Consider the following 24533-nt stretch of genomic DNA (forward strand, 5'->3'; position numbering starts at 1 on the left):
AAAATTCATGCCCTGTTTAAGCATACATTTCTATGATTTTTGACTGACACACCCAGTTTCATAACCATTACCATAATCAATAAGGAAAATAGTTTTGTCACTTCAGGAAATTCCTTCATGCCCTTTTTGTGTCGACCCTTCTCCCCAGCTTCAGTCCTAGCAACCCCTTATCTATTTTCTGTCCCTATAGTTTTACCTTTTCCAACAAAAGATTTTACATTTCCCCAGAATGTTGAATAAATGAATTATCAGTCTTTTCAGGTTGGACTTTTTTCACTTACCATAAAAAAGATACACCGAGGGGGCGCCTGGGTGGCTTAATCAGTTGAGCTTTGGCTCAGGTCATGATCTCATGGGTCGTGAGTCTGGGCCCTGCGTTGTCAGGCTCTGTGCCGACAGCTTGGAGCCTGGAGCCCGCTTCAGATTCTGTGTCTCCCTTGCTCTTTGCCCCTCCCCCACTCATTCTCCCTCTCTCTCTCTCCCTTTCTCTCTCAAAAATTTAAAAAAGGATATACCTATGTTGCTGCAAATATTAGTCATTTATTCCTTTTTGTTGCTGAGGCATATTCTATTGTATGGATATACCAGAGTTTGTTACTCCATTCACCAGTTGATGATCATTTGACTTGTTTCCATTTGGAGGCGTCTGTAAATAATACAGCTGCTGTAAACGATTGTGTACGTGTTTTGGTGTGAATGTCAGTTTCCTTTTCTCTTGGTAGATACCCCAGGAGCAGGATTTATGGGTCCTATGGAAAGTATATGTTTAACTTTATAAGAGACTGCCAAACTATTTTCCACAGTGACTGCACCTTTTGCATTCCCGTCAGCAATGAATGCGTGTTCCAGTTGTTCCGCATCCTCGCCAACAGTTGGTATTATGAAGCCTAGTTTTTTAATCCAGTGCATTTTTTCCATTGAACTATCACTGCCTTGTCTTGGCCATGTTTTTGCCATTTTGTTATCCTAACAGAGAAAGAAATGCTCAAAACAGATCATTGGTTTATAAGTATCCTGAAGACATTGTTTCCTAGTCTGGGAAAGCTATATCAGGTATTTGGGAAGAAATTATTGGAAAGATATTATTGAGAGAGATGAAGTGGGGAATATTACTGGAAGCAGTTCAGAAGTGCATATCCTAGAAGTGGTGTCAGGGGAATTGCAGGGTTGTCTCTGTCTTAGAAATGGCCTTTGGAGTAGGTTCTCTTAAAGGTGTATTTTATATGTTGGGTGAAAGGGATAAGGTGTCCCTGGACTAGATTTTAGAGATGACTTTTGTGTAGCTAACTAGATCTAACAACAGGTGATATAGATTAGGAAGAGCTTCTCTGAAGATACTTACTCTTTTTTTTCTGGCTTTCAGGCCTCATCTACTACCACTTGTGTCCTAAGATTCTGCCTTCAAATAGTTGTTTCTTCACTGTGGAAGCCTGATTCATTCACTATGTGAATTTTCACAAATGTTTTCCAAAATTGACCATTTAGGAAATAGTAACTGCAGATGTCCATTCAGCGATACCAGCTCCTTTTTTTCCATAAAGCTGCATAACAAGTATGTTTTTGGAATGGTGATTCTCATTTGTTTTTAGAAGATTATGCTACACTCTGAAAAAGATAGGAGCAACTTTATATATTTTATACATCATGCTTGGAATCACATTATTCATGAGTCCAAATAAAAACTCAAAGTTCTACTTAGTGGGTTGAGAATTGAGTAAGTTTAGAAGAAAATATGTTTAAACATAGAAATTAAATACTAGCAAAATGAAACTCCTACTATATGACACCAATGAAATGTGCGTGGATACATGTCTAATTATCAGTTAATTTTCATGCATTTGATAGGATCTTCATTTTGGCAATTACATTTTAATAATCCAACATTATAACTTTTCTTAATGCCAAACATCTAAAGAAAAGGAGCTTTATTTCTTTTCAAAGCAAAATAAAAATTGAAGCTTAATAAAATAAACGATACCAATTTTTCATCTTTTTCTAAGAAACAGTTTAATGCCAACTTGCATAGAACATGCAGATACAAAAGCAAGTGTAAACTGCTTATATGGAAGGGAATGGCAGGTGACTCAGGGCAATGCTTGACCATTCACTTGAATATTTACCTGATGAAACAGAGAGTCTACAGAATTGATTTATTCATTTTATGGCTCTGACGGGTCAAGTGCTTAGAATAGCCAATAGATAACAGTCAGATAAGAATACCTCTGATAAATGTAATATTTTGAAAGTGAAAATCAGGGCTGAGGGGGCTCCTGGGTGGCTCAGTCAGTTGAGTGTCCAACTTCAGCCCAGGTCATGATCTTACAGCTAGTGAGTTCGAGCCCCGCATCGGGCTCTGTGCTGACAGCTCAAAGCTGGAGCATGTTTCAGATTCTGTGTCTCCCTCTCTCTCTGCCCCTCCCCTGCTTGTGCTCTGTCTCTCTCTTCCTCTGTCAAATAAATAAATATTATTATTTTTTTTAATAATAAAAAAAGAAAGAAAGAAAATCGGGGCTGAGACTAAGGTGAGGCAAACAAACCACCTAGGGCACAAAATATAGGACGTGCCCACTCTGAGGATCATGCACAGTGCACCTGAGAGCTTGCCCCACCCTAGGCAGGACCCTGGGAAAATTGTCTAGTATGAGTCACTGCTTTAATCCCAGCTAAATTTTCTGTTTAAATCCACATGTGATCAAATGCACATTTTAAAGTTTTTCATTGCCTTTTTTGCACTGGACAATTTAACTTTTTAAGTGTCACTTAGTTCCAATAAGACTTTAGGTGGTCCTGAGGTGCCTGGGTGGCTCAGTGGGTTAAGCATCCGACTCTTGGTTTCAGCTCAGGTCATGATCTCATGGTTTGTGAGTTCAAGCCCTGCATTGGGCTCCATGCTGACAGTGCAGAGCCTGGTTAGGATTCTCTCGCTGTCTCCCTCACCCATTTTCTCTCTCTCCCTCTCTCTCTCTCTGTCTCTCTGTCTCTCTCTCTCTCTCTCCTTCTCTCAAAGTAAATAAATACACTTAATAAAATAAAAAGACTTTTTTTAAATTTTTTAATGTTTATTTTTATTTTATTTTATTTTTATTATTTTTTTAATGTTTATTTTTGAGACAGAGAGAGACAGAGCATGAACGGGAGAGGGTCAGAGAGAGAGGGAGACACAGAACCTGAAGCAGGCTCCAGGCTCTGAGCTGTCAGCACAGAGCCCGACACGGGGCTCGAACTCACGGAACGTGAGATCATGACCTAAGCCAAAGTTGGACACTTAACCGACAGAGCCACCCAGATGCCCCTAATGTTTATTTTTGAGGGCTAGAGAGACAAAGTGCAAACTAGGGAGAGCAGAGAGAGAGAGAGAAAAATAGAATCTGAAACAGGCTCCAGGCTCTGAGCTGTCAGCACAGAGTCTGACATGGGGCTCAAACCCATGAACTGAGATCATGACCAGAGCTGAAGTCAGACATTCAACCAACTGAGCCACTCAGGTGCCCCAAAATAAAAAGACTTTAGATGGCCCTGTACTATGAAATGAGATCGCCCACTCCTTTACATAATTATCCAAGTATGCGTTAAATGAAAAAAGAAAACAGATGAGATAATTCTAGGTTGACAATTCTAAGACATTGGGGCATGACCATAGAGGGTTTTTATTTTCTATATTAATTAGTGTTAGATCAAAATTACTTGCTTAAAAGTAGCTAAGTTAAATATCACAGAGTTAAATATCATTGTCCCCACTTTTACAGACAAAACTGAGGCTGATAAGAGTTAAAAAAAACTAAACCATGATTATATACTTACTGTCAAAACTAAAAGAAAATCCTTTTTTTTTTTTTTCCTGAAACAAAAGCTTATGATCTTTTTCCTTAGTTCCATTTAGACAAAAACCTCATGATGAATTATTGCTTGCATTAGTTCCAGGAAATATTTTTGCCACTGTAGATGAAGTTATATTCTTTCTTTTTTGTCAGAAAGTGAAAACTATGTAATTTAATGTGTTTCCTTTTTGTCTTAGTTGCCAAAACTCTCAGAGCTGAATATCTTATCCAGGTGTTATAATCTTTTTTTCCTCTTTCACTTTTGATGCCTCAGAATAACTTTCTCTGTTTCTTTCAATAGGTTGTGATCTTTTTTACCCTTAAATGTCTTTACTTATATACTGAGACCTCTGAGGTGTAAAAATATAAAATAATTCAATCTTAAATAATGAGGTAAAAAGGAGGTCAAGGAAAAGATCAACTCCTAGGACCCCACTGTTGGATGGCATAGCAAGGCTTCAAGCTAAATAATTCAGTTTTGAGTAAAAGAAATGTGATGACTTGGAATGTCTTCTTTCTTGTTGAGTGTACCTCTCAGGACTCTTTTTTTTTTTTTTTTTTTTTTAATTTATGTATTTATTTTGAGAGAGAGAGAGAGAGAACACGAGTCAGGGAGAGGCATCAGAGAGAATCCCAAGCAGGCTCTGTACTGCCAGTGCAGAGCCGAATGTGAGGCTTGAACCCACAAACTGTGAGATCATGACCCACCCAGGCCCCTATCAGGAATCTTCTTTAATGGCTTTTTCATGTTTCATCCATTTTTATCCACTCATCTTTGCCTCATTGAAACAAGATTTGCTGATTTGGAAATTCTAATTCTGCGCTTCTGTGTGTATATTTCATCATACGCCCTTAGAATATAAGTTTTCAAGAGTTGGAAAATCATATTTAATCAGCCAAATGTCTAATAGAATACTGAGCATAATTTTAAAAAGCTGATGTAAAAGGGGCACCTGGGTGGCTCGGTCAGTTAAGCGTCTGACCTCAGCTCAGGTCATGATCTCACAGTTCATGAGTTCGAGCCCTGCGTAGGGCTCTGTGCTGACAGCTCAGAGCCTGGAGCCTGCTTCGGATTCTGTGTCTCCCTCTCTCTCTGCCCCTCCTTTGCTCACGCCCTGTCTCTCTGTCTCTCAAAAATGAATAAACATTTAAAAAATAAAAAAATTAAAAAAGCTGATGTAAAAGCTCTTTTTTAATTTCTTTTGCAGCTATATTAAGGGTAGTGGTAAGAGCTCCACTTAAGAAGCTATTCCAGTATTTCAGTGAGTGATGGTGGTATCTTGAACTTGACTAGTGATGATGGTGTCAAGCAAAAATGGACTGATTTGAATTTTTTTAATGTTTATTTCTGAGAGAGAGAGAGAGAGAACGCACTCTTGTGAGTGAGTTGGGGAGGGGCAGAGAGAGAGGGAGACCTAGAATCCAAAGTAGGCTCCAGGCTCTGAGCTGTCAGCACAGAGCCTGATGCAGGGCTCAAACCCATGAGCCATGAGATCATGATCTGAGCCAAAGTCGTACACTTAACTGACTAAGCCATGCAGGTGCCCCAAGAATGGACTAATTTGAAAGCTATTTAGAAAGCAGAATCATAGAGCGTGGTGATTAGATCCAGAAACTGTTGAAGAGAGGAGGAATGAGAATTGATGGCCTGGGTTTTGGCTTGTGGCCTGGGTTTATGGTGGTGCTACACAGCACATGGGAGGAATAGATTTGGAGAAGAAAATCTCAAGGAAATACCTAAGTAGAGATAACCAGTAGAGAGTTAAAAATGTAGATTCTGGAGGGGCGTCTGGGTGGCTCAGTTGGTTAAGCTTCCGACTCTTAGTTTCAGCTCAGGTCGTGATCTAACAGTTTCTTGAGTTCGAGCCCCACACTGGGCTCTGTGCTCACAGCTACAAGCCTGGTTGGGATTCTCTCTCTCCCTCTCTCTGCCCTTCTCCTGGTCACGCTGTCTCTATCTTTCTCAAAAATAAATAAATAAGCTTAAAATATGTATTTTTTTTAAATGTAGGTTCTGGAGCCTAAGAAAGAGAACTCATCTAGAGGTAGAGATTTGGGGGTCACAGCATAAAGATAGTGCTTTACATGGAAGTCATTAAATGAACTGATAAATGAAGTACATAGAGTGAGCAGAAAAAGGCAGAGGCCATACTCTTGAAGAGTACCAACATTTAAAGGATGGGCAGAGGAAAAAGTACATACGCAAATTAGAGTGCAGGGTGACAATAAAGATAGCAGGAACTTTAGAAGGAGAGTAGAATCTGGCCAGTGACATGGACTGTCGAGACAAGTCAGACAAAGATAAAAAAGCAACCATCAATTGAATTTAACAAGATGGTACAGCACTTTCAGTGGAGCTAAAAAGCAGACGACAGAGAATTGATGAGTGAGCGGAAGTTGAAAAGTGGGCTGTGGGAAAAATAGACAGCCCTTAAGATATTTAAATCAGAGAATATAGCATGATCAGGCAGGAGGCATGAAGTTGAGTGCTTTTACCTCCCACAGCTAGAGAGTATCCAGTTGTGTTGTTTTTTTTTTTTAATATAACTTAATGTCAAATTGGCTAACATACAGTGTATACAGTGTGCTCTTGGTTTTGGGGGTAGATTCCCATGATTCATCACTTGCATACAACACCCAGTGCTCATCCCAACAAGTGCCCTCCTCAATGCCCATCATCCATTTTCCCCTCTCCTCCGCCACCCCCCCCCCGCCACCCATCAACCCTCAGTTTGTTATCTGTATTTAAGAGTATTTTATGGTTTGCCTCCCTCCCTCTCTGTAACTATTTTTTCCCCCTTCTCTCATGGTCTTCTGTTAAGTTTCTCAAGTTCCACATATGAGTGAAAACATATGGTATCTTTCTCGGACTGACTTATTTCACTTAGCATAATACCCTCTAGTTCCATCCATGTTGCAAATGGCATGATTTCATTCTTTCTCATTGCCAAGTAGTATTCCATTATATATATAAACCACATCTTCTTTATCCATTCATCAGTTGATGGACTTTTAGGCTCTTTCCATAATTCGGCTATTGTTGAAAGTGCTTCTATAAACATTGGGGTACATGATCCCCTATGAATCATCACTCTTGTATCCTTTGGATAAATTCCTAGTAGTGCTTTTGCTGGGTCATAGGGTATTTCTATTTTTAATTTTTTGAGGAACTTCCACACTGCTTTCCAAAGGGCTGCACCAGTTTGCATTCCCATCAATAGTACAAGAGGGTTCCCATTTCTCCACATCCTCACCAGTATCTGTTGTTTCCTGAGTTGTTAATTTTAGCCACTCTGACCAGTGTGAGGTGGTATCTCAGTGTGGCTTTGATTTCTATTTCCCTGATGATGAGTGACGTTGAGCATCTTTTCATGTGTCTGTTGGCCATCTGGATGTCTTCTTTGGAATAGTGTCTATTCATGTCTTCTGCCCATTTCTTCACTGGATTGTTTGTTTTTTAGGTGTTGAATTTGGTAAGTTCTTTATAGGTTTCAGATACTAGTCCTTTATCCGATATGTCATTTGCAAATATCTTTTCCCATTCTGTTGGTTGCCTTTTAGTTTTGTTGATTGTTTCCTTTGTAGTACAGAAGCTTTTTATCTTGATGAGGTCCCAGTAGTTCATTTTTGCTTTTAATTCCTTTGCCTTTGGAGACATGTCGAGCAAGAAATTGCTGCGGCTGAGGTCAAAGAGGTTGTTGCCTGTTTTCTCCTCTAGGAATTTGATTGTTTCCTGTCTCACATTTAGGTCTTTGATCCATTTTGAGTTTATTTTTGTGTATGGTGTAAGAAAGTGGTCTAGTTTCATTCTTGTGCATGTTGCTATCCAGTTCTCCCAGCACCATTTGCTAAAGAGACTGTCTTTTTTTCCATTGGATGAGAGTATCCAGTTTAAATGGTGATGGGAAGGAGGCACATAGATGTTGCAGATACAAATGAGAAAATAATCAGCTGAGCAAAGTGTTAGGGAAGGAGAAGATCAGAGTTCAGTGATGGGATTTAACTTTAGACAGGAGGGCTGTACCTTTTCCATTTTGAAGATAGAAATAAAGATTATGTTAAGATAAAAGTGAGTTTGTAGGTTTGGTGGTAAGAATTTAGGTAGTTCCTGTCTAATGGCTATACTATAATGGCAGGAGATGTGCTAATGTCACAGTTTTGAGGAAATAGAATTTTAAAATAGCCACACAGTAAATGAGTGATATATATTATGGAAACATCAAATAATTGCCAAGTTGAAACACCATGTGTTTCTAGTAGTACCACCATTCTATGTAATTTTTCTCCAGTAGCATTCAGCATGCCAGGTGTCAACATGGGGAAGATGGACAGGTGGATTGGCCCAGAATTACATTCCACCTTCTCTTAGGTATGCATATTATACATGTTCAGATCTCTTGTTAAATTGTAAGGTTGGAATTACCTTTATATTCTTTATGTCACCTACATTTGGAATACTGTGGAAAAAGCCAAAAGTTAAACAGACAAGATGAGTTCATATCACAGCTTTGCTACTTGACAGCCATGGATTCTTGTGATGATAATTGAACCCCTCTAAACTTAGTTTCCTCGTGTGTGAAAGTAATATCTACTTTGCAGGACTATATGAGAATGAAATACTATAGTAACATTCCTGGCATGTCACAGGCACATAACTCTATGAAGGTGGTTCCTTTTTCTTTTTCCCTTCTGTTTCAAAATTCAATTCATATGTTATGTATGCTTTGAAGTTTTCTGTAACTTGACAAAGAAAAACTTATCTTTTTTTTCTACCTCTTTCCAATAGTTTTTTAAATATTTCTATTAATGTTCACATCACTATGTGTCATAATTATGCATGTGTCTTTCCCAGTAAAGTACTTCATTCTTCCTTGTATATTACCCTTTTAGCACAGTATTTAGCACATAATAAGTACTCAGTTGAATGTTTGTTATGGCCCTTTACAGTCTTCCACTATAATTGCACTTGAAGCTGTCAAACAGAATAGTCAAATAGAAAGCTTTAGAAACTAGCCTTTAATAAATCCTCATCCCCTTCCCTCAGATAGTAAAATACACTCTGACAACTGATAACATTTTAACTGAAGAAGTAAGGAAGGTCTCTTACACCCAAGAACAATTTCAGAGATATATCTGAAAGTAGCCACTAGGAAGTCCTATCTGAAAAGTTTGTCTAGGGGCGCCTGGGTGGCTCAGTCGGTTGAGCGTCTGACTCTTAATTTTGGCTAAGGTCACGGTCCTAGGGTCGTGGGATCGAGCCCCATGTCAGGCTCCGTGCTAAGTGTGGAGCCTGCTTGGGATTCTCTCTCTCCCCCTCTGTGCCTCTCCCCCACCCGCATGCTCTCTGTCTCTCTAAAATAAAATTTAAAAAAAAAAAAGCTTTGAAAAGTTTGTCTACAGTAAAGCTATTCCTAAAACCCTGGATGCAGCAACCTCTATGGGTATCCAGCCTTTAAGGAATGGTATATGTTCATGGGCAGTATCTATTTCTAAGACTTAAGTAAGGTTCTTCTACCCCTTCGCTTAGTGCCTCTACCAATAATATCTTTCAGGGCGTACAGGCATTTCAGTTTGTATTTAACCAGAATTAACCAACCACTCCTTACTACGGTACATAGAATATGCAAAGCCCCATACTTGCCTAAATGTTGTAGTCCCATTAGCCCAGATAACTTACCCCTTACTGCAGTGTGTATCACCTAACAAAAAGAAAACAAACCTGCAGTTAGCCAGGTTTCTTAAAAGTGAAGTCACAGTATAATTATCATTCTTTTATGGTATGTTTATGTTCCCGGATTCTAACTCGTTATGTTCTTTGTGATTTCTCGGAAAGTTTCAGGGACATTTCAGCACCACAAGTGCCCCTTAGGCAATCCACTTCATAAAGGGTTCAAATAAATTACATATTTCTATATGTGTGTCATTCCTTTTGGTTCCTACTTCACTGTTTTGACATTTTCTTAAGAGTACCTTTTTTACATGTTTTTTTATATACTTCTGTAGTTACATTTTACATCATCCTACAAAAAAAAAACACCCAGTGCAGAAGTTAATTTTTCTTTAAATGAAAATGCAATTATTTCTCAGATTTATACATTTCTCATCTTAGTGGTACTCTTCCAGTTAAAATTTGCTTTGATTTGCTGGGTTTAAGTGAGTATTTTAAAGAAAGACAATTATTATAGTGAAAACCTAAAGCACACATACAAAGGAAGTCATATTTTTTCTATAAAGTTTTAGAATGCTTATTTTTTCCATATAAGGGTATGTGAACTCAGGTCCAAGGAAATTCGGGGAGTAAAATATTGCAAAAAATACTCATTGATAATCTCGAATTTACATATACTTTTAAAAGTATGCCAGAACCAAACCTATTACATATCAGTAATAATAATATCTTGAATTTTTATAGCTTCTTTTTACCAAAATGTTTACAACATTTTCAGATTTTGTTATACTAATATACATACGGATCAGTTATAGATTGCTTTCAACCAAGTGTGTTTGGAAATATGGAATCAAAGAAAGCAAACGTTTTAAATTATTCCTTCATATTGAGAGACCTGGTCTTTTGCTTGTGCCTTCTAGAATTCAAGAGCACTGGGGCACCTAGGTGGCTCAGTCAGTTAAGTGTCCAACTCTTGACTTCAGCTCAGGTCATAATCTCACATTTCATGAGTTCAAACCCCACATTGGGCTGTGCTGACAGCAAAGAGCCTGCGTGGGATGCTCTCTCTCCCTCTCTCTCTGCCCCTCCACAGCTCTCTCTCTCTAAAAATAAATAAATAAATAAACGTTAAAAAAAAATTTTTTTAATAGAATTCAAGAGCATTGAACTTTTTCCCAAAATAGGTGCTTTTCAGTTAATAATAAGAATGCTTAATATTTGTATATTACTTTAGAGTTTTTTATACTCATTTACTTTATTTAAGCCTCACAGGAACCCTATAATGGTCTTTTACCCATTTCACAGAAATAACAACTGAATCTCAGTTATCCATTTTGTAGAAAATTAATAACTCTTCTCAGTTTTGAATTGCATAAAAGACATGTGAATTTCTTTTAGATTGTACTCTGGTGGACCTCTGTGTTTATGTGGACTTGTACAGAACTCAGTAGAACTAGGTCAAATTATTTTGATTTTTGGGGTGCCTGAGTGGCTCAGTCAGTTGAGTGTCCACCTTTGGCTCAGGTCATGATCTCACGGTTCATGAGTTTGAGCCCCACGTCGGGCTCTGTGCTTACAGCTCAGAGCCTGGAGCTTGCTTTGGATTCTGTGTCTCCCTCTCTCTCTGCCCCTCCCCCACTCATACTCTGTCTCTCTCTCTCTCTCTCTCTCAAAAATAAATAAACATTAAAAAAATTTTTTAATTTATTTTGATTTTCATAAGTATTTTGGCTTCAATCTTTCATCATCTTTAAAATTACAAATATCTTTGTTGTATATTACAAGCAAAACTATGTCTTGTGTGAAGCAATATATCTCATCATAAAAATATTTTATCTGAAAAAAGAAAAATAAATAAAAATATTTTATCTGCGTATATATGTCCTTTTAACTTTTTTCACATCATATTTTCATATCTACTAGGTATCATATAGACCTGTTATTTTCTAGTTTTTTAAATATTTTAGAATGAAATATGTTTTATTTCCACTATATTTCAGAAGTTTGGCATATTTTCTTTTAAATAGTAAGTACATTTCTCTGACCTTTTTTTTTTTTTTTTTAATTTTTTTTTTCAACGTTTATTTATTTTTGGGACAGAGAGAGACAGAGCACGAACGGGGGAGGGGCAGAGAGAGAGGGAGACACAGAATCGGAAACAGGCTCCAGGCTCTGAGCCATCAGCCCAGAGCCTGACGTGGGGCTCGAACTCACGGACCGCGAGATCGTGACCTGGCTGAAGTTGGACGCTTAACCGACTGCGCCACCCAGGCGCCCCTCTGACCTTTTTTTTAATCAGTAAGGGACAAGTAAATGACCTCCTACTATCATTTCTAACCTGTGTTTTTATGACTTAGAACTGTAGCAGTTTGTAACAAACCACACAATTCTAGGACATGAGGAGATGCACAAAATGCAAAGCTATAAGATAAGCCCCTGGAAATATGTGGTGACCAAGAGATTGTGAACAATGATGTGAGATAATTATGATCATAATCCTGTTAGGTACCATATTAGCACTATTTTGATGTAACTTAACAAGTCGCTGATCACATATCAAGGAGCTAACACAAAGAAGACTAAGAATAAAACATTGAGAAAGTATAGGCACTGGAGTGAGCCACACTCGGGAAACCAGCCCTCAAAATAGAGCACAGCGTTTAGAGACTGAAGTCGATGATGGACATCAGCTAGAACATGCATAAAAACCTATCAGATTATACTATAAGAGAGTAAAGGTTGGGGCGCCTGGGTGGCGCAGTCGGTTAAGTGTCCAACTTCAGCCAGGTCACGATCTCGCGGTCCGTGGGTTCGAGCCCCGCGTCAGGCTCTGGGCTGATGGCTCAGAGCCTGGAGCCTGCTTCTGATTCTGTGTCTCCCTCTCTCTCTGCCCTTCCCCCGTTCATGCTCTGTCTCTCTCTGTCCCAAAAATAAATAAACGTTGAAAAAAAAAATTAAAAAAAAAAAAAAAGAGAGTAAAGGCCAGAAACTAGACAGCAACTAGATGAATACTGTTTCAGAGGGAAAGATGGGCGCCAAGAGAGCATGAATACCAGAAAGCAGAGCAGTTAGAAGTCCAAGATGTATAACCCAGCAATCAGACGAGATAAAGGTATGTACAAACCAATCAGCAGAATCAAAGTGCCCATACTTCTGTTGTAAGTTCAACAATGGCAGTGATTTCAACTCAGGGGCCTACTCTACTGTATTAACACTAGCTTCTTCTGCCTGACCTTAAGATTATATCCAAGTTCAGGAAAGAATGTACCAGGTGATTAGTTACATCCCTTAGGCTATGACAGCACAGTAGTCTCTCATTCAAGTAAATACTTGAGCTCTTGCTAAGCTTTCAGTCATAGATAAGGTATGGTTCCAAAAATGTGAATGTCGTCTTAAATACATTAGAATAAGAAGTAGATAAGCCTTACTCTACTCTTCGCCGGCCAAGACTTTTTTCTTTGTTCTGTTCTAGGCCCAAAACTTTTAAATACTAGAAGATAATCTGAGGAAAACAATCAGGATAGTGAAAGAATTCAAGAATTCTTTTTAGTCATAAAAGGGATGAATGAACTGGGGGTATTTACAGAAGAAATGATTCAGAGAGATGTAAGAAATTCAAAGTAAGCATGTGAAAGAAGCAGTAATAGACTTGTTATACATGTCTCCAAAGGCTAGAATTAAAACCTAAGGATAGACCTCATAAGGAGACATGTTTTATTTGTTTTCCTTTGCTTTGTTGCTTTGTTGTTGTTGTGTTGTTTTGTTTTGTATAGAGTCTGGGTTAAATAACTTGAAGATCACTTCCAAACCTGAAAGTGTGTGTATCGAAGGCTTTGATAGAAGATAGATGTTCTATTGTGTAAATAATGACAGCTTTGAACCTAGAAAGACCTGCATTCTAGGGAGACGTTAGCCTACAAATGGGAACAAGTATTTTGATGGGAAGACTGAGGGACTGGAAAAGAGGGGTTTGCAGTCGTAGATACTGCTACTGTTCTCTAACAGTTCTGCCATACAAAATCTGCTTTATCTGTTGTTTAGAGTGTAGTGGCATTGGCATTCAAGGTATATTTTAAATTCCTCAAAAATCACATATTAAAAATCTCTCCTGGGGTGCCTGGGTGGCTCAGTCGGTTAAGTATCTGAGTCTTCGGCTCAGGTCATGATCTCACAGTTCTTGAGCTTGAGCCCCGAGTTGGACTCTGTGCTGACAGCACAGAACCTTCTTGGGATCCTCTCTCTCCCTCTCTCTTTGCCCCTCTCCTGCTCACATACACATTCTCTCTCTCCCAAAATAAAGAAATGAACTTAAAAAAAAAAAAAGAATATTTAAAAAATATCTCCACTGAAGTATTTTCAAGTTGAAATGATTTGAGGTCTGAAATCTGCTTTGAAATGTTTCAAAAAAAACTGGTAAGGGAATAGATAAAACATTGTTGACAGAACAATCTGGCACTTCCTCAAACAACTAAACACAGAAATGTAGAAATACCATATGACCCAGCAATCCACTCCTAGGTATATACCTAGGAAAAATGAAAACAGGTCCACACAAAAACTTGTGCATGAATCTTTATAGCAACATTATTCACAGCAGTCAAAAAGTGGAAACAACCTGGGGCGCCTGGGTGGCTCAGTCGGTTAAGCGGCTGACTTCAGGTCATGATCTCACGGTCCGTGGGTTCGAGCCCCGCATCGGGCTCTGTGCTGACAGCTCAGAGCCTGGAGCCTGTTTCAGATTCTGTGTCTCTCTCTCTCTCTGACCCTCCCCCGTTCATGCTCTGTCTCTCTCTGTCTCAAAAATAAATAAATGTTAAAAAAAAAATTTTTTTTTTTAAAAGTGGAAACAACCTAAATGTCCATCCGCTGATGAATGGATAAACAAAATACAGAATAATCAGATAATAGAGTTTTATTTGGCCATTAGAAGGAATTAAGTAGTGATATGTTACAACATGGATGACCCTTGAAAATGTTATGCTAAATGGAAGAAGCCAGTAACAAAAGATCACATATTTTATGATTCCATTCATATGAAATGTCTAGAACAGGAAAATCTACACAGGCAGAAAAAAGATTAGTGGTTACTTAAGGCTGAGAAGTTGAGAGTAAGGTGGGATAGCAGAGTGATTCCTAAAGGAGTCCAGGTTTCTTTTTGAAGTAAAAGTTTCATAATGGACTATAGTAATAGTGGGTAATCGTAATGTCTGTGAATATACTAAAAAACATTGGATTATATAGTTTAAATGGATGACTGTATGGTGGTGAATTGTATCTCATTAAAGCTGTTTGACAAAACAAATCTGGCAAAATGTTTATCATTGGTATAGTTAGCCAATAGAAATTGAGAGCTTCATATGCTCTCGTCTTTGTATGTTTGAAAATTTCCATAATAAAATGTTTTTTAAATACCCTTTCAGATGAAATTTAAATATCCAAAATATGTATGTACTTGGTTTAAAACAAGGTTGGTTTTTACCTTGTGTTTACCTCAAGTAGGAAAGATGCACAGAATTATCTGACTTAGTAGCCATGACACATTGTTATTCGTATGTAAAAACACTTACATTTGACCTCTAGTGGAGCACATACTTTGCATTATACTTGTCAGAGCTATTTTCATCAAGAAATGCCATCTATGTGTCCCCTTGCCAACATCTTTGCAGAGTTTACAACTTTCAGCAATTTATTGGCATCAACTACGCAATTCTGTTAAGCAGCTGCTGTGTAGTTGAGCTGTTTTAATATACCACCACTCTCTGTGCATAGTTTCTACTAAATGGCCAAGATATACGATTCTGGATTTACGAGAGCAGTTTATCACGTTTGTAGAGATTATTTCTGCAGTAACAATCGTCATCGTCCTCATCATCATCATCTAGAAGTTTTATAAGAATGTCCTTGCCCTTAATTCTTCCATTTTGAACACTAATTATTTCACTTCAATGTGGTTTGTATTGTTTCATTTTATTTCAGTTTTACCCTAAGTCTCAATTGTTCAGCCAGATGCAGTTCTGGAGTTGTTAATTTTAAAGAATGGTTCATTCATTCTGAAGTTACTGTAATTTTTTTATGTATTTGATATACTAGATTGTAACATAAATACTGTTCACTTTTTGGAAATCAGTATAAGAGTATATCAGAATTAATGAATATTATTATAAATCAGACCATGTTATAGATTAGTATTTAAAGGTCTCAAACTAGTGATTTAAGGGAAAGAGGACTGGGGCATGGCACTTTTACAGTATTTTAATTTTTCCATGAACAAGTAATAGCATTTTTAAAAACAGGAATTTTTTAAAAATATTTTGAGAAATGGCTTTCTAAATTAATGGAACATTTGCCAAGAAGAGGCTAAACCTGCCAAAATAAGGGACTCTGGATTAGGGCACTCTACGTTTTGTCATTTTGGAGAAGAGCGCCTACTTTCTGCAAGAGGACCTTCAAGTGAAGCTTACTAAACAGTTTCTCTCATCCACATAGAGATTGTACTTAACTGTCTCATTCATATGAGTGAAGCAAAAAAAAACAAAAAGAAAACTTTTAATGTGGTTCTTTGTTCATAAATTGGAACACACACCAAAGACTGTCAGAAACAGAAAGAAAATAATTAGCATAAGAGGGGAAAAATTACAATGAACAGGGGCTCCTGGGTGGCTCAGCTGGTTAAGCATCAGACTTCGGCTCAGGTCATGATCTCACGATTCATGGGTTTGGGCCCTGTGTTGGGCTCTGTGCTGACAGTCAGAACCTGGAGCCTTCTTTGAAATCTTTGTCTCCCTCTCTGTCCCTACCCTGCTTGCGCTCTGTCTCTCTCTCAAAAACAATATAAAACATTTATTTAAAAAATTTTAATACAAAAAAAATCACAATCAACAGAGAAACTGACCCTGTTCTCCAAAGAAAACAAAAACAAAATTCCATAGCAGAAAAGAACTTACAAAGTAGCTATAATTAGTTTTTTCAGAAAGATTTGAGAAAGTAGTATTTCCATAAAATAAGAAACAGTGAACAAAAAAAAAAACGGTGATATTTTCAAAATTGCTAAATTAAAAGTCATGAAATTATTATAAGTAAGTAAAAATGCCAGGACAGGATGTGAGGAAAAGTCAACGAGCTCTCCTAAAATTTAGAAAAAGGAAAAAAGATGGAAACTAGCAGAGAAAAGTTAAACAACATAGAATATTCCAGAGAAAGAAAATACCTACAAAGAAATAGGAATCAGCTTGGCATCATAGTTCTCAGAAACTCGACTTTATTTTTTTTTCAATTTTTTAAAATATTTATTATTTTTGAGAGAGAAAGAGAGCAAGTCAGGGAGGGAGAGAGAGAGAGGGAGACACAGAATCCAGAGGGGCTCCAGGCTCTGAGCTGTCAGCACAGAGCCCAACACAGGGCCCGAACCCACGAACCACAAGATTATGACCTGAGCTGAAGTTGGATGCTTAACTGACTGAGGCACCCAGGTGCCCCAGAAACTTGACTTGAGGAAACAAAGAAGTAATACCATGCAAGTCCTAAAGAAAAGTACAATATTTTATTCCACAGTAACTTCTCAGAAAATTACCAGATTGTGTGCCATCAAATAACAAAGAGAGAGAGAAGTACAAGAAATACTGGAACTTGCCAAGATAAATAATAAAGAAATAAAGTAATAAAAAGAAATTTCAGGATAACAACTGTGCATCAGTCTTAAAAGCGGTCAGTACAAAATTGAGTCCAGTTAATAGCATTATTAAGAAACTAGATAATCTTAGGAAAGATGGAAAAACACATATATTGTTTCCATCAATGAGGAAAAAAAATAGAAGGCAGGAACTCTAGAAGAGGGAGGGAAATATCTGTAAAAAACGTCAGAGTCCAAACAGGACAAGTAAATGATATGATTTTGAGCAATAGATGCAGTATAAGAAAAAATAATTCAGTTGAACATGATACTTGAAACATTCTCCTTTGAACATCAGAGGTTCCCTTCCTGTGGATCTAATCATACGCTCTGCTCTACAGTGAACAGTATTTGTAAATCATTACATAGTAGTACAAATAACCCTACTGACCAGTCAAAAAAGGACAGTTGTAGAGCAGAGAAAAGCAGAATCAAAAGCTAGAGAAATGAAATGCAAAAGTCAAGTCCAAACAATAAGAGCAGAATCTTAAATAGGAGATGGAGCCAGTGATCAGGAGCCAGGCAGGAACATGGTGAGAATCAAACCAGATCAGGAACAAACCAGAAGATCTCAAGGTGACTTCATCTCACCAAAGGATTCTGTTTTGTAGTGACAAGCAAGTTTTCTAGCTCGTGTACGTTATGTTGGTTTGTTTATTTTCGTTTTGTCAGTCTAAGAATTGGAATCTCACAACTATAACCATTTATTTGTAATAGTAACAACCAAATAAGGTATGACAATTTATGCCAAAAATGTAGGTGAAAAATATATTAAAATATTGCCATGGTTAGGAAGACTCAGTATTATATAAGTCCGTTCTAAGTTTTTCTTGTAATTTAACATAATTCCACCCCTATTTCTATGAATATAGCCCTAAAAATACTTGAATCATTAAACATTATAACAGTGTGACATGGGGGCATGAATTGACAGACTATTGGTATAGAGTTTAAAAGTCCAGAAATAAATCATATACTTATATGAAAATTTAGTATATGATAAAGACAAGCATCTGAAGTGGGTGAACATATAATGTTATTATAGAATAGCTATGGGGGAAAGATGTTGAATCCACACCCTTCACCATAAGCTAGGATAAACTTCAAACAGATTAGAGGTCTAAATGTTTGAAAAGGAAAAGAAAAACCATAAAACTATCTTGAGGAAAATGGAAGAAGAAAACACAGAGAAGGCTGTACAATGAGAGATTGATATATTCAGCTACATCAGAATCAGAAAGTTCTGCATAGCAAAAAAAAAAAAATTTTTAAGTGTAAACATAGTCAAATAAAATATAAACAAGGGGGAAGAAAAACTGCCACTCATACTACAAAGGGGTCTAACATATAGAGAGCTCCTTGAAATGCAGAAGAAAATGACCAATCATCTGGGAGAAAAATGGGCCAAGGATATCAACAGAAAGGGAAATATCTTTAAATATAGGAGAAGCTGCTTAACCTCCCAACAGAAGAAATGCTAAATAAACACATTCACTTATCCGACTGGCAAATATCCAAAAAAGTAACACAAGCATAGATATTATCAATTAGGAAACTGAAGTTCATGGAACAGAATGAACAGATTGCCTAAACTTACATAGTTAATAACAGAGTCAGGAGTAGATGTGTCTTTGACTTCTAACCTAACTAAAATATTTCCAGTACATGTGCTTGCTTTTCTATGTGTTCAGTAGATGATGTTATTCTAGATCGTATGTGATGTTAAAGTGGAATTTTCTTTCCCCAAATTTACCATTGGTATAAAAGGGGGTGGATCATTTATGACCAAGCATAATAAAACTGAACAAAATTTTTCTACATGTTCTTTTGGTATCCATTGTAGCTATATCATCTTAATAGGATTTTTACAGAACTGTGTTGCTCAAAAAGTGTTCTTTATCTAGATTTCAGAAACCATGCTAACATTGTTTAATGCAATCAGATGACCAAAGGTAGACTATGACAGCACCATAAATTGAGTGGTCCTTGTGTGGATAAAGCAACGACATATGATTTCCCTTCTGTCTCTTGACCAGCATCAGGAATGAGCTGCTTCCTGTAACTGCTCCTATACCGGCGGCAGAAGGAAGCCCAAGAGAAACCAAATTATGGCTCCTCTAGGGCACCTAGGAGCCAAAGCCCTCTGCCTAGTGTACCTGCAACTCCTTCCTGTTCTCCCTCCTCATCCTCGCTGCCCTCCCTGTCCCCTTCCCCAGCAAATATGAATGATCCTCTTTACTGTGTTAATCTGGAGACTAGTACTAGGCTGTATTAAAGCTTATTTTTTCCTGTTATTTTACCTTCAAAATAAGGTATGCTATGATACAAAAGTTATGGCAAGTAAATTTAGGTTCTTTCAGATAGAAAGTTTTCTTTTGATAGGCTGAGAGTCCATCATCTCCCCTTTCCCTTCTACTTACCATGGAAAGTAGAACACGAGCTAAAATCTACCATAATACCAGACATGTTTAACATCAAATCAGTGATTAGGTACTTCACTCTAGGGAACATATAAATGAAATAATCTTGAAAGCAAAAAGAGCCCTCCAAAGGCTCAAATAATATTCTATCAGATTGGCAGTGTCTGAAGGTATACACATTTCATGTGCAGCGGCCAAGCCAACCCCAGTACTGCAGAAAGGAGAAAAAGGATTCTGGCACCATTTCTTCCAGCTCCTCTGTTGGCCCTAAGATTTATTAAGGCTCGGTGGCTTGAACTCAACAGCTATGTTTTAAAATACTCACTCAAGCTAGATGGTTCTAAATAGAACTAATGACAGCCAGGGGGGAGGGAAAGGCCTGTAGGAACTTGCTCTGACACAGAGCTGATGTCTATAAACAGATTAGTAGAAGGGAGCAGAACATCTCTCTACCTCCATAACTCTTATGTCTTGGCATGAAAATGAAATAAAATAATAGGAAAAAATTATTTCCAGCACAGCCCACCATTATTCTACGGAAGTAAGGTAAAGAAAAGTTTAGTCTGTCCTCCAAATGCTTGTGTTCCATTGAATGAATTTAGTAATTAATCATAAATATCCACTAATTAGTGTTAGATGCTGAAAGTTGGAGTGTGGGGAGAAATAAAAGACAAAATAGACCTGGAAGAGGAAATGACTGAAAATTGTGATCTGTGCTCTTATTTAAGAGGTTCAGCATAATTAATTCATAGTTCAAGCAGCCACTGCTAAAGCCAACCCCAGTTTTCATTTGTAAAAGAAGAGGGAATGGTACAGTTTAAAAAATCCTGAAATTGTATGGAACTTAAGGTTTGAACTGGTGATTAGTAGGCAAGAAAAAAAGTTTTGCATTCTTTTTCCTTTACCTTCTTCATATAAGGCATCAAAAAGGAAATGGGATAATTGAAGAGGCAGAAGAGAAAAACTTAAGTACCTAACTCATCTACTCACCAAACAGGTATAGAAAAACTGCAGTGGAACATGGCAATGTAAGCGGTTCCCAAATTTGTCTGTTAGAATCACTTGGTGTGGGGCGCCTGGGTGGCGCAGTCGGTTAAGCGTCCGACTTCAGCCAGGTCACGATCTCGCGGTCCGTGAGTTCGAGCCCCACGTCGGGCTCTGGGCTGATGGCTCAGAGCCTGGAGCCTGTTTCCGATTCTTGTCTCCCTCTCTCTCTGCCCCTCCCCTGTTCATGCTCTGTCTCTCTCTGTCCCAAAAATAAATAAACGTTGAAAAAAAAAAAAAATTTAGAATCACTTGGCGAGCTTTAGAAAATTCCAAAGCTGAGGCCATATCCCAGCCCAGTTACTCACAATCTCTGGGGGAGTGGGGCACAGGAATCAATAGTTTTTGAAGTGCCACAGGTGATTCCAATATGCAGAAATATCAGGAACCCACTAGAGTATGGAATTACCGATTTATCACTTACTATACTAAAAATATTGATACTAATCGATTATTATGTGCATCATTGTACATGGGCATGTTATGTTTTAACATCAGTCATGATTAGTCTGCTTGCTAAAATCATTCTTGCCATTATGTTCTATCTTCATTTATCAACAGGAATTGGCGGCAATGAAACAGATTGTCACCAATATGCGCAGTAAGCGTTCTGAGGACCAGTTACTTCTTACTAAAACAGAAGCAAAAAATATGACAGAAGATCATAAATCAAAGATTTTAAATGTGCCTAGAGAACATGAAGACAATATATTTATACCCAAACCAACACTCTTTGTAAGTACAATCGAAATTAACTTAGAATTTTAATATCTCTGATTTTCATAAATATATTTTAAATTTCTTGCCTCTTATTCATATTGGTTTTAAACTACTTTTAATCGTTTTATTAAAAGGCCTCGAGAGAGCTGTATTAATCCCGCTTCTGAATGTATGTGTTACCTACCTTACAGCTGATAGTGGGGTTTTATATTTTTAGTTAATATATTAGACTTGCCCAGAAATTAGCCTTAATGTAGCATTTACCTCCTTCAGCCTCCAGGACTTCTAGGGGAATCAGGAAGACATTTTGTATAATTTTTTAATTTATTTAAGAATAAAAAGGAATGCAGAATATCACCTGCCCCCTCTTATTTGTAAATTAGTATATTTTGCTCTAAGAGGTTCTTCGTAAAGTATAAAACCAATCATATTAATATAAACTGAAATACATTATTAGGTAGAAATGTACAGGCACAGAAATCATTCAGAGAACAAAAAATCAGAAAACTTTGGATTGATAATACAGAAAATACTGAAAATGGTGTTTTAACAAATAAAAATAAGAATAAAAAGACAACAGAATCAAACAGGATTAACATTATTAAATATTACACTTCAACATCATTTCCCATCCTTTAATTTCTCAGAAGAAATGTGATTTTTACCATCGGAACAGAAACTAAAAACCAGACAGATTTCTGTATGATATTCTGATTTAGTGAGTCCCCAGAATTTCATTTTTTAAAACTTAAAACTAGATGATTGTAAGAATTAGTCAAGTATAGGAGTTTCTGATCTAAGCTACTTCTGTATACATTCAGATAATGCTCAAGATCAATGAGATCTGGTGATTACTTGGTGCAACATCCTTTTAAAAAAAAATGACAGAGTTACAATTTAGACAAAATAAGGGATAATTACTGTAAGGATTCATGTGGCAGTAATGGAGGCTGTGCTAACAGGAGAGAGAAAACAGGAAGCCTAGATTGACCAGCCAGGAAACGAGACAGCTATACGGATTTCCGGATTTCCGCAGCTGTGTCCTGGGATCTTTTCCTCTGGTAGCACACCAGCTTCTCTTTGTTTCTCTCCCAATTTCTGCTTACTCATAGTTTCCACTTCCTCATCAACTTGCACTTGGCCCCTTGTCTTGAGACATGTTTCCTTCTCAGATCTACTCTGTTATAACCTAGTTCTCTCTGTAAGTTCCAAAAACAAGAATCTGATTGGTGCAACTTATTTTTGTTGGGTAATACCCCTTTGTGGTGAGACTTGTTAAGGTTATTAGTCAGCCTATTGAATGGCCACTCGTACTAGTGAGCAGGGATCACATGGTACCAAATAAAGCTGCCTACAGCTATTTATTCCAAAGCACCGTGGCTCCGAAAGTGGGCTAAGATTATGGCAGACGATATGATATGTCTATTATATTATAATCTATAAGAAAAGAACAAACTGACTGCATAGATGTTGATGGGAAAAGTAAGGTCAGATGAAAACCACGAGGTACAGCCAAATAGTTAAAGCCTATCACGCCCTCTGATCTGCTTTTCTGACCCTTCTCTGTTCCAAGCAATGAACTATTCCTTCTAACCCTGATCTCCTATATTTCTCACTTTGGATGATAACTGATTCTGATATCTTGACTGTACCCAGTGTATAATTAACAGTAAAATTTCTCCAGTACCTCAAAATAAGGTTATGCAATGAGAACAAAATTAAGAAGATTCAAAATATAAAGTATTAATTGGGTGAGTTTTATTTCCTTCTTTTTCCCTGTGTTTTCTAGGGGGGTTATGATAAACTTAATTTCTTTTCTAATAAGGGAAAAATTGTCAGAAGTATAGCTCAGGGGTGCCTGGCTGACTCAGTCCATAGAGCATATAACTCTTGATCTCAGGGCCATGAGTTTAAAACAAAAACAAAAACAAGGTATGACCTCAGCTATACCCTAATGAAAACTGAAAGCTAATACTGTAAACCAGTCGCATCAAGGCCTTGTGCTAATGCAAAATTGTTCACGTGAATTGACTGGGTAACTGGGAGCAAACCATTTAAACACTCTGAGCTGGTTCTTGTCTGTAAAATTAGGGAGGAGATCATATGAGATGAAGTCTGGACATTTTTTTTTTTAATGTTTATTTATTTTGAGAAAGAGAGAATGTGAACAGGGGAGAGGGGCAGAGAGAGAGGGAGAGAGAGAATTTTAACCAGGCTCCATACCCAGTGTGGAGCCTGACATGGGGCTCAAACTCACAAACCGTGAGATCTTGACCTGAACCAAAACCAGGAGTCGGACACTGAACCGACTAAGCCACTTGGGCACCCCTGGACATCTTGTATACCAACATGCTATGATTCTTTTTTGGCATTATAATTTTTACAGTTTCTATTTGAATATTTTTAATTTTCCATACCAATATTTTTCTTGTATCTTCTCTGATATTGTTAATAAGGAATTTATGATGCAAATATTTGAAAATAAGTTTTAATTATTTAATAATCTTAGTTTTATAGCAAAAATGGAAATGTTTCTTTCTTTTAATGTTTACTTATTTAATTTGATAGAGGACATGCACACACACACACGGGAGGGGCAAAGAGGAAATCCCAGGCAGGCTCTGCGTGGAGCTGACGTGGGGCTCGATCTCACATACTGTAAGATCATGACCTGAGCTGAAATCAAGAGTCGGATGCTTACCTGACTGAGCCACCCAAGCGGCCCATAAAATTGGAAACATTTCTTTTTTCTTTTTTAATTTTTTTTAATGTTTATTTATTTTTGACAGAGAGACACAGTGTGAGCAGGGGAGGGGCAGAGAGAGAGGGAGACAAAGAATCTGAAGCAGGCTCCAGGCTCTAGGCTCTGAGCTGTCCACACAGAGCCCAAAGTGTGGCTCAAACTCATGAACCGTGAGATCATGACCTGAGCCGAAGTGGGACACTTGACTGACTGAGCCATCCAGGTGTCCTCAAAAATGGAAACATTTCTAACTTGCTTCTAGATCCTTTGGCTGAAATTATTTGCTATTGGTATTTTTCCCTGATACCAGATTTAATGCTGGATAGATGGATGGATGTGTGTTCATACACGCATATTTTTGTATGAGGAAAACACACAAAACTACTTTTGCCTGGGCAATGGGGTGGAGGTACAGCTGTGATACAGAAGAGAAGGAAGAATAAGAGCTTGC

General features: G+C 37.6%; 1 protein-coding gene across 8 annotated transcripts in view; it reads left to right on the top strand.

The window, feature by feature from the left end:
* PIBF1 (progesterone immunomodulatory binding factor 1) overlaps positions 1–24533 on the top strand; it is a 208321-nt gene that overhangs the window by 177388 nt on the left and 6400 nt on the right. For 4 of the 8 annotated variants that reach the window (XM_047850739.1, XM_047850735.1, XM_047850745.1 and 1 more), the window contains exon 17: positions 21181–21354. In XM_047850739.1, the coding sequence (XP_047706695.1) occupies positions 21181–21354 (174 nt within the window). Of the gene's footprint in view, positions 1–1363; positions 1553–20494; positions 20728–21180; positions 21355–24533 lie in introns of those variants that run through there. The other 4 variants (XR_007150468.1, XR_007150467.1, XR_007150471.1 and 1 more) reach the window with 4 other exon arrangements.

This window comes from Prionailurus viverrinus, chromosome A1 (genome assembly GCF_022837055.1).
Source record: "Prionailurus viverrinus isolate Anna chromosome A1, UM_Priviv_1.0, whole genome shotgun sequence".
NCBI classification, from domain to species: domain Eukaryota; kingdom Metazoa; phylum Chordata; class Mammalia; order Carnivora; family Felidae; genus Prionailurus; species Prionailurus viverrinus.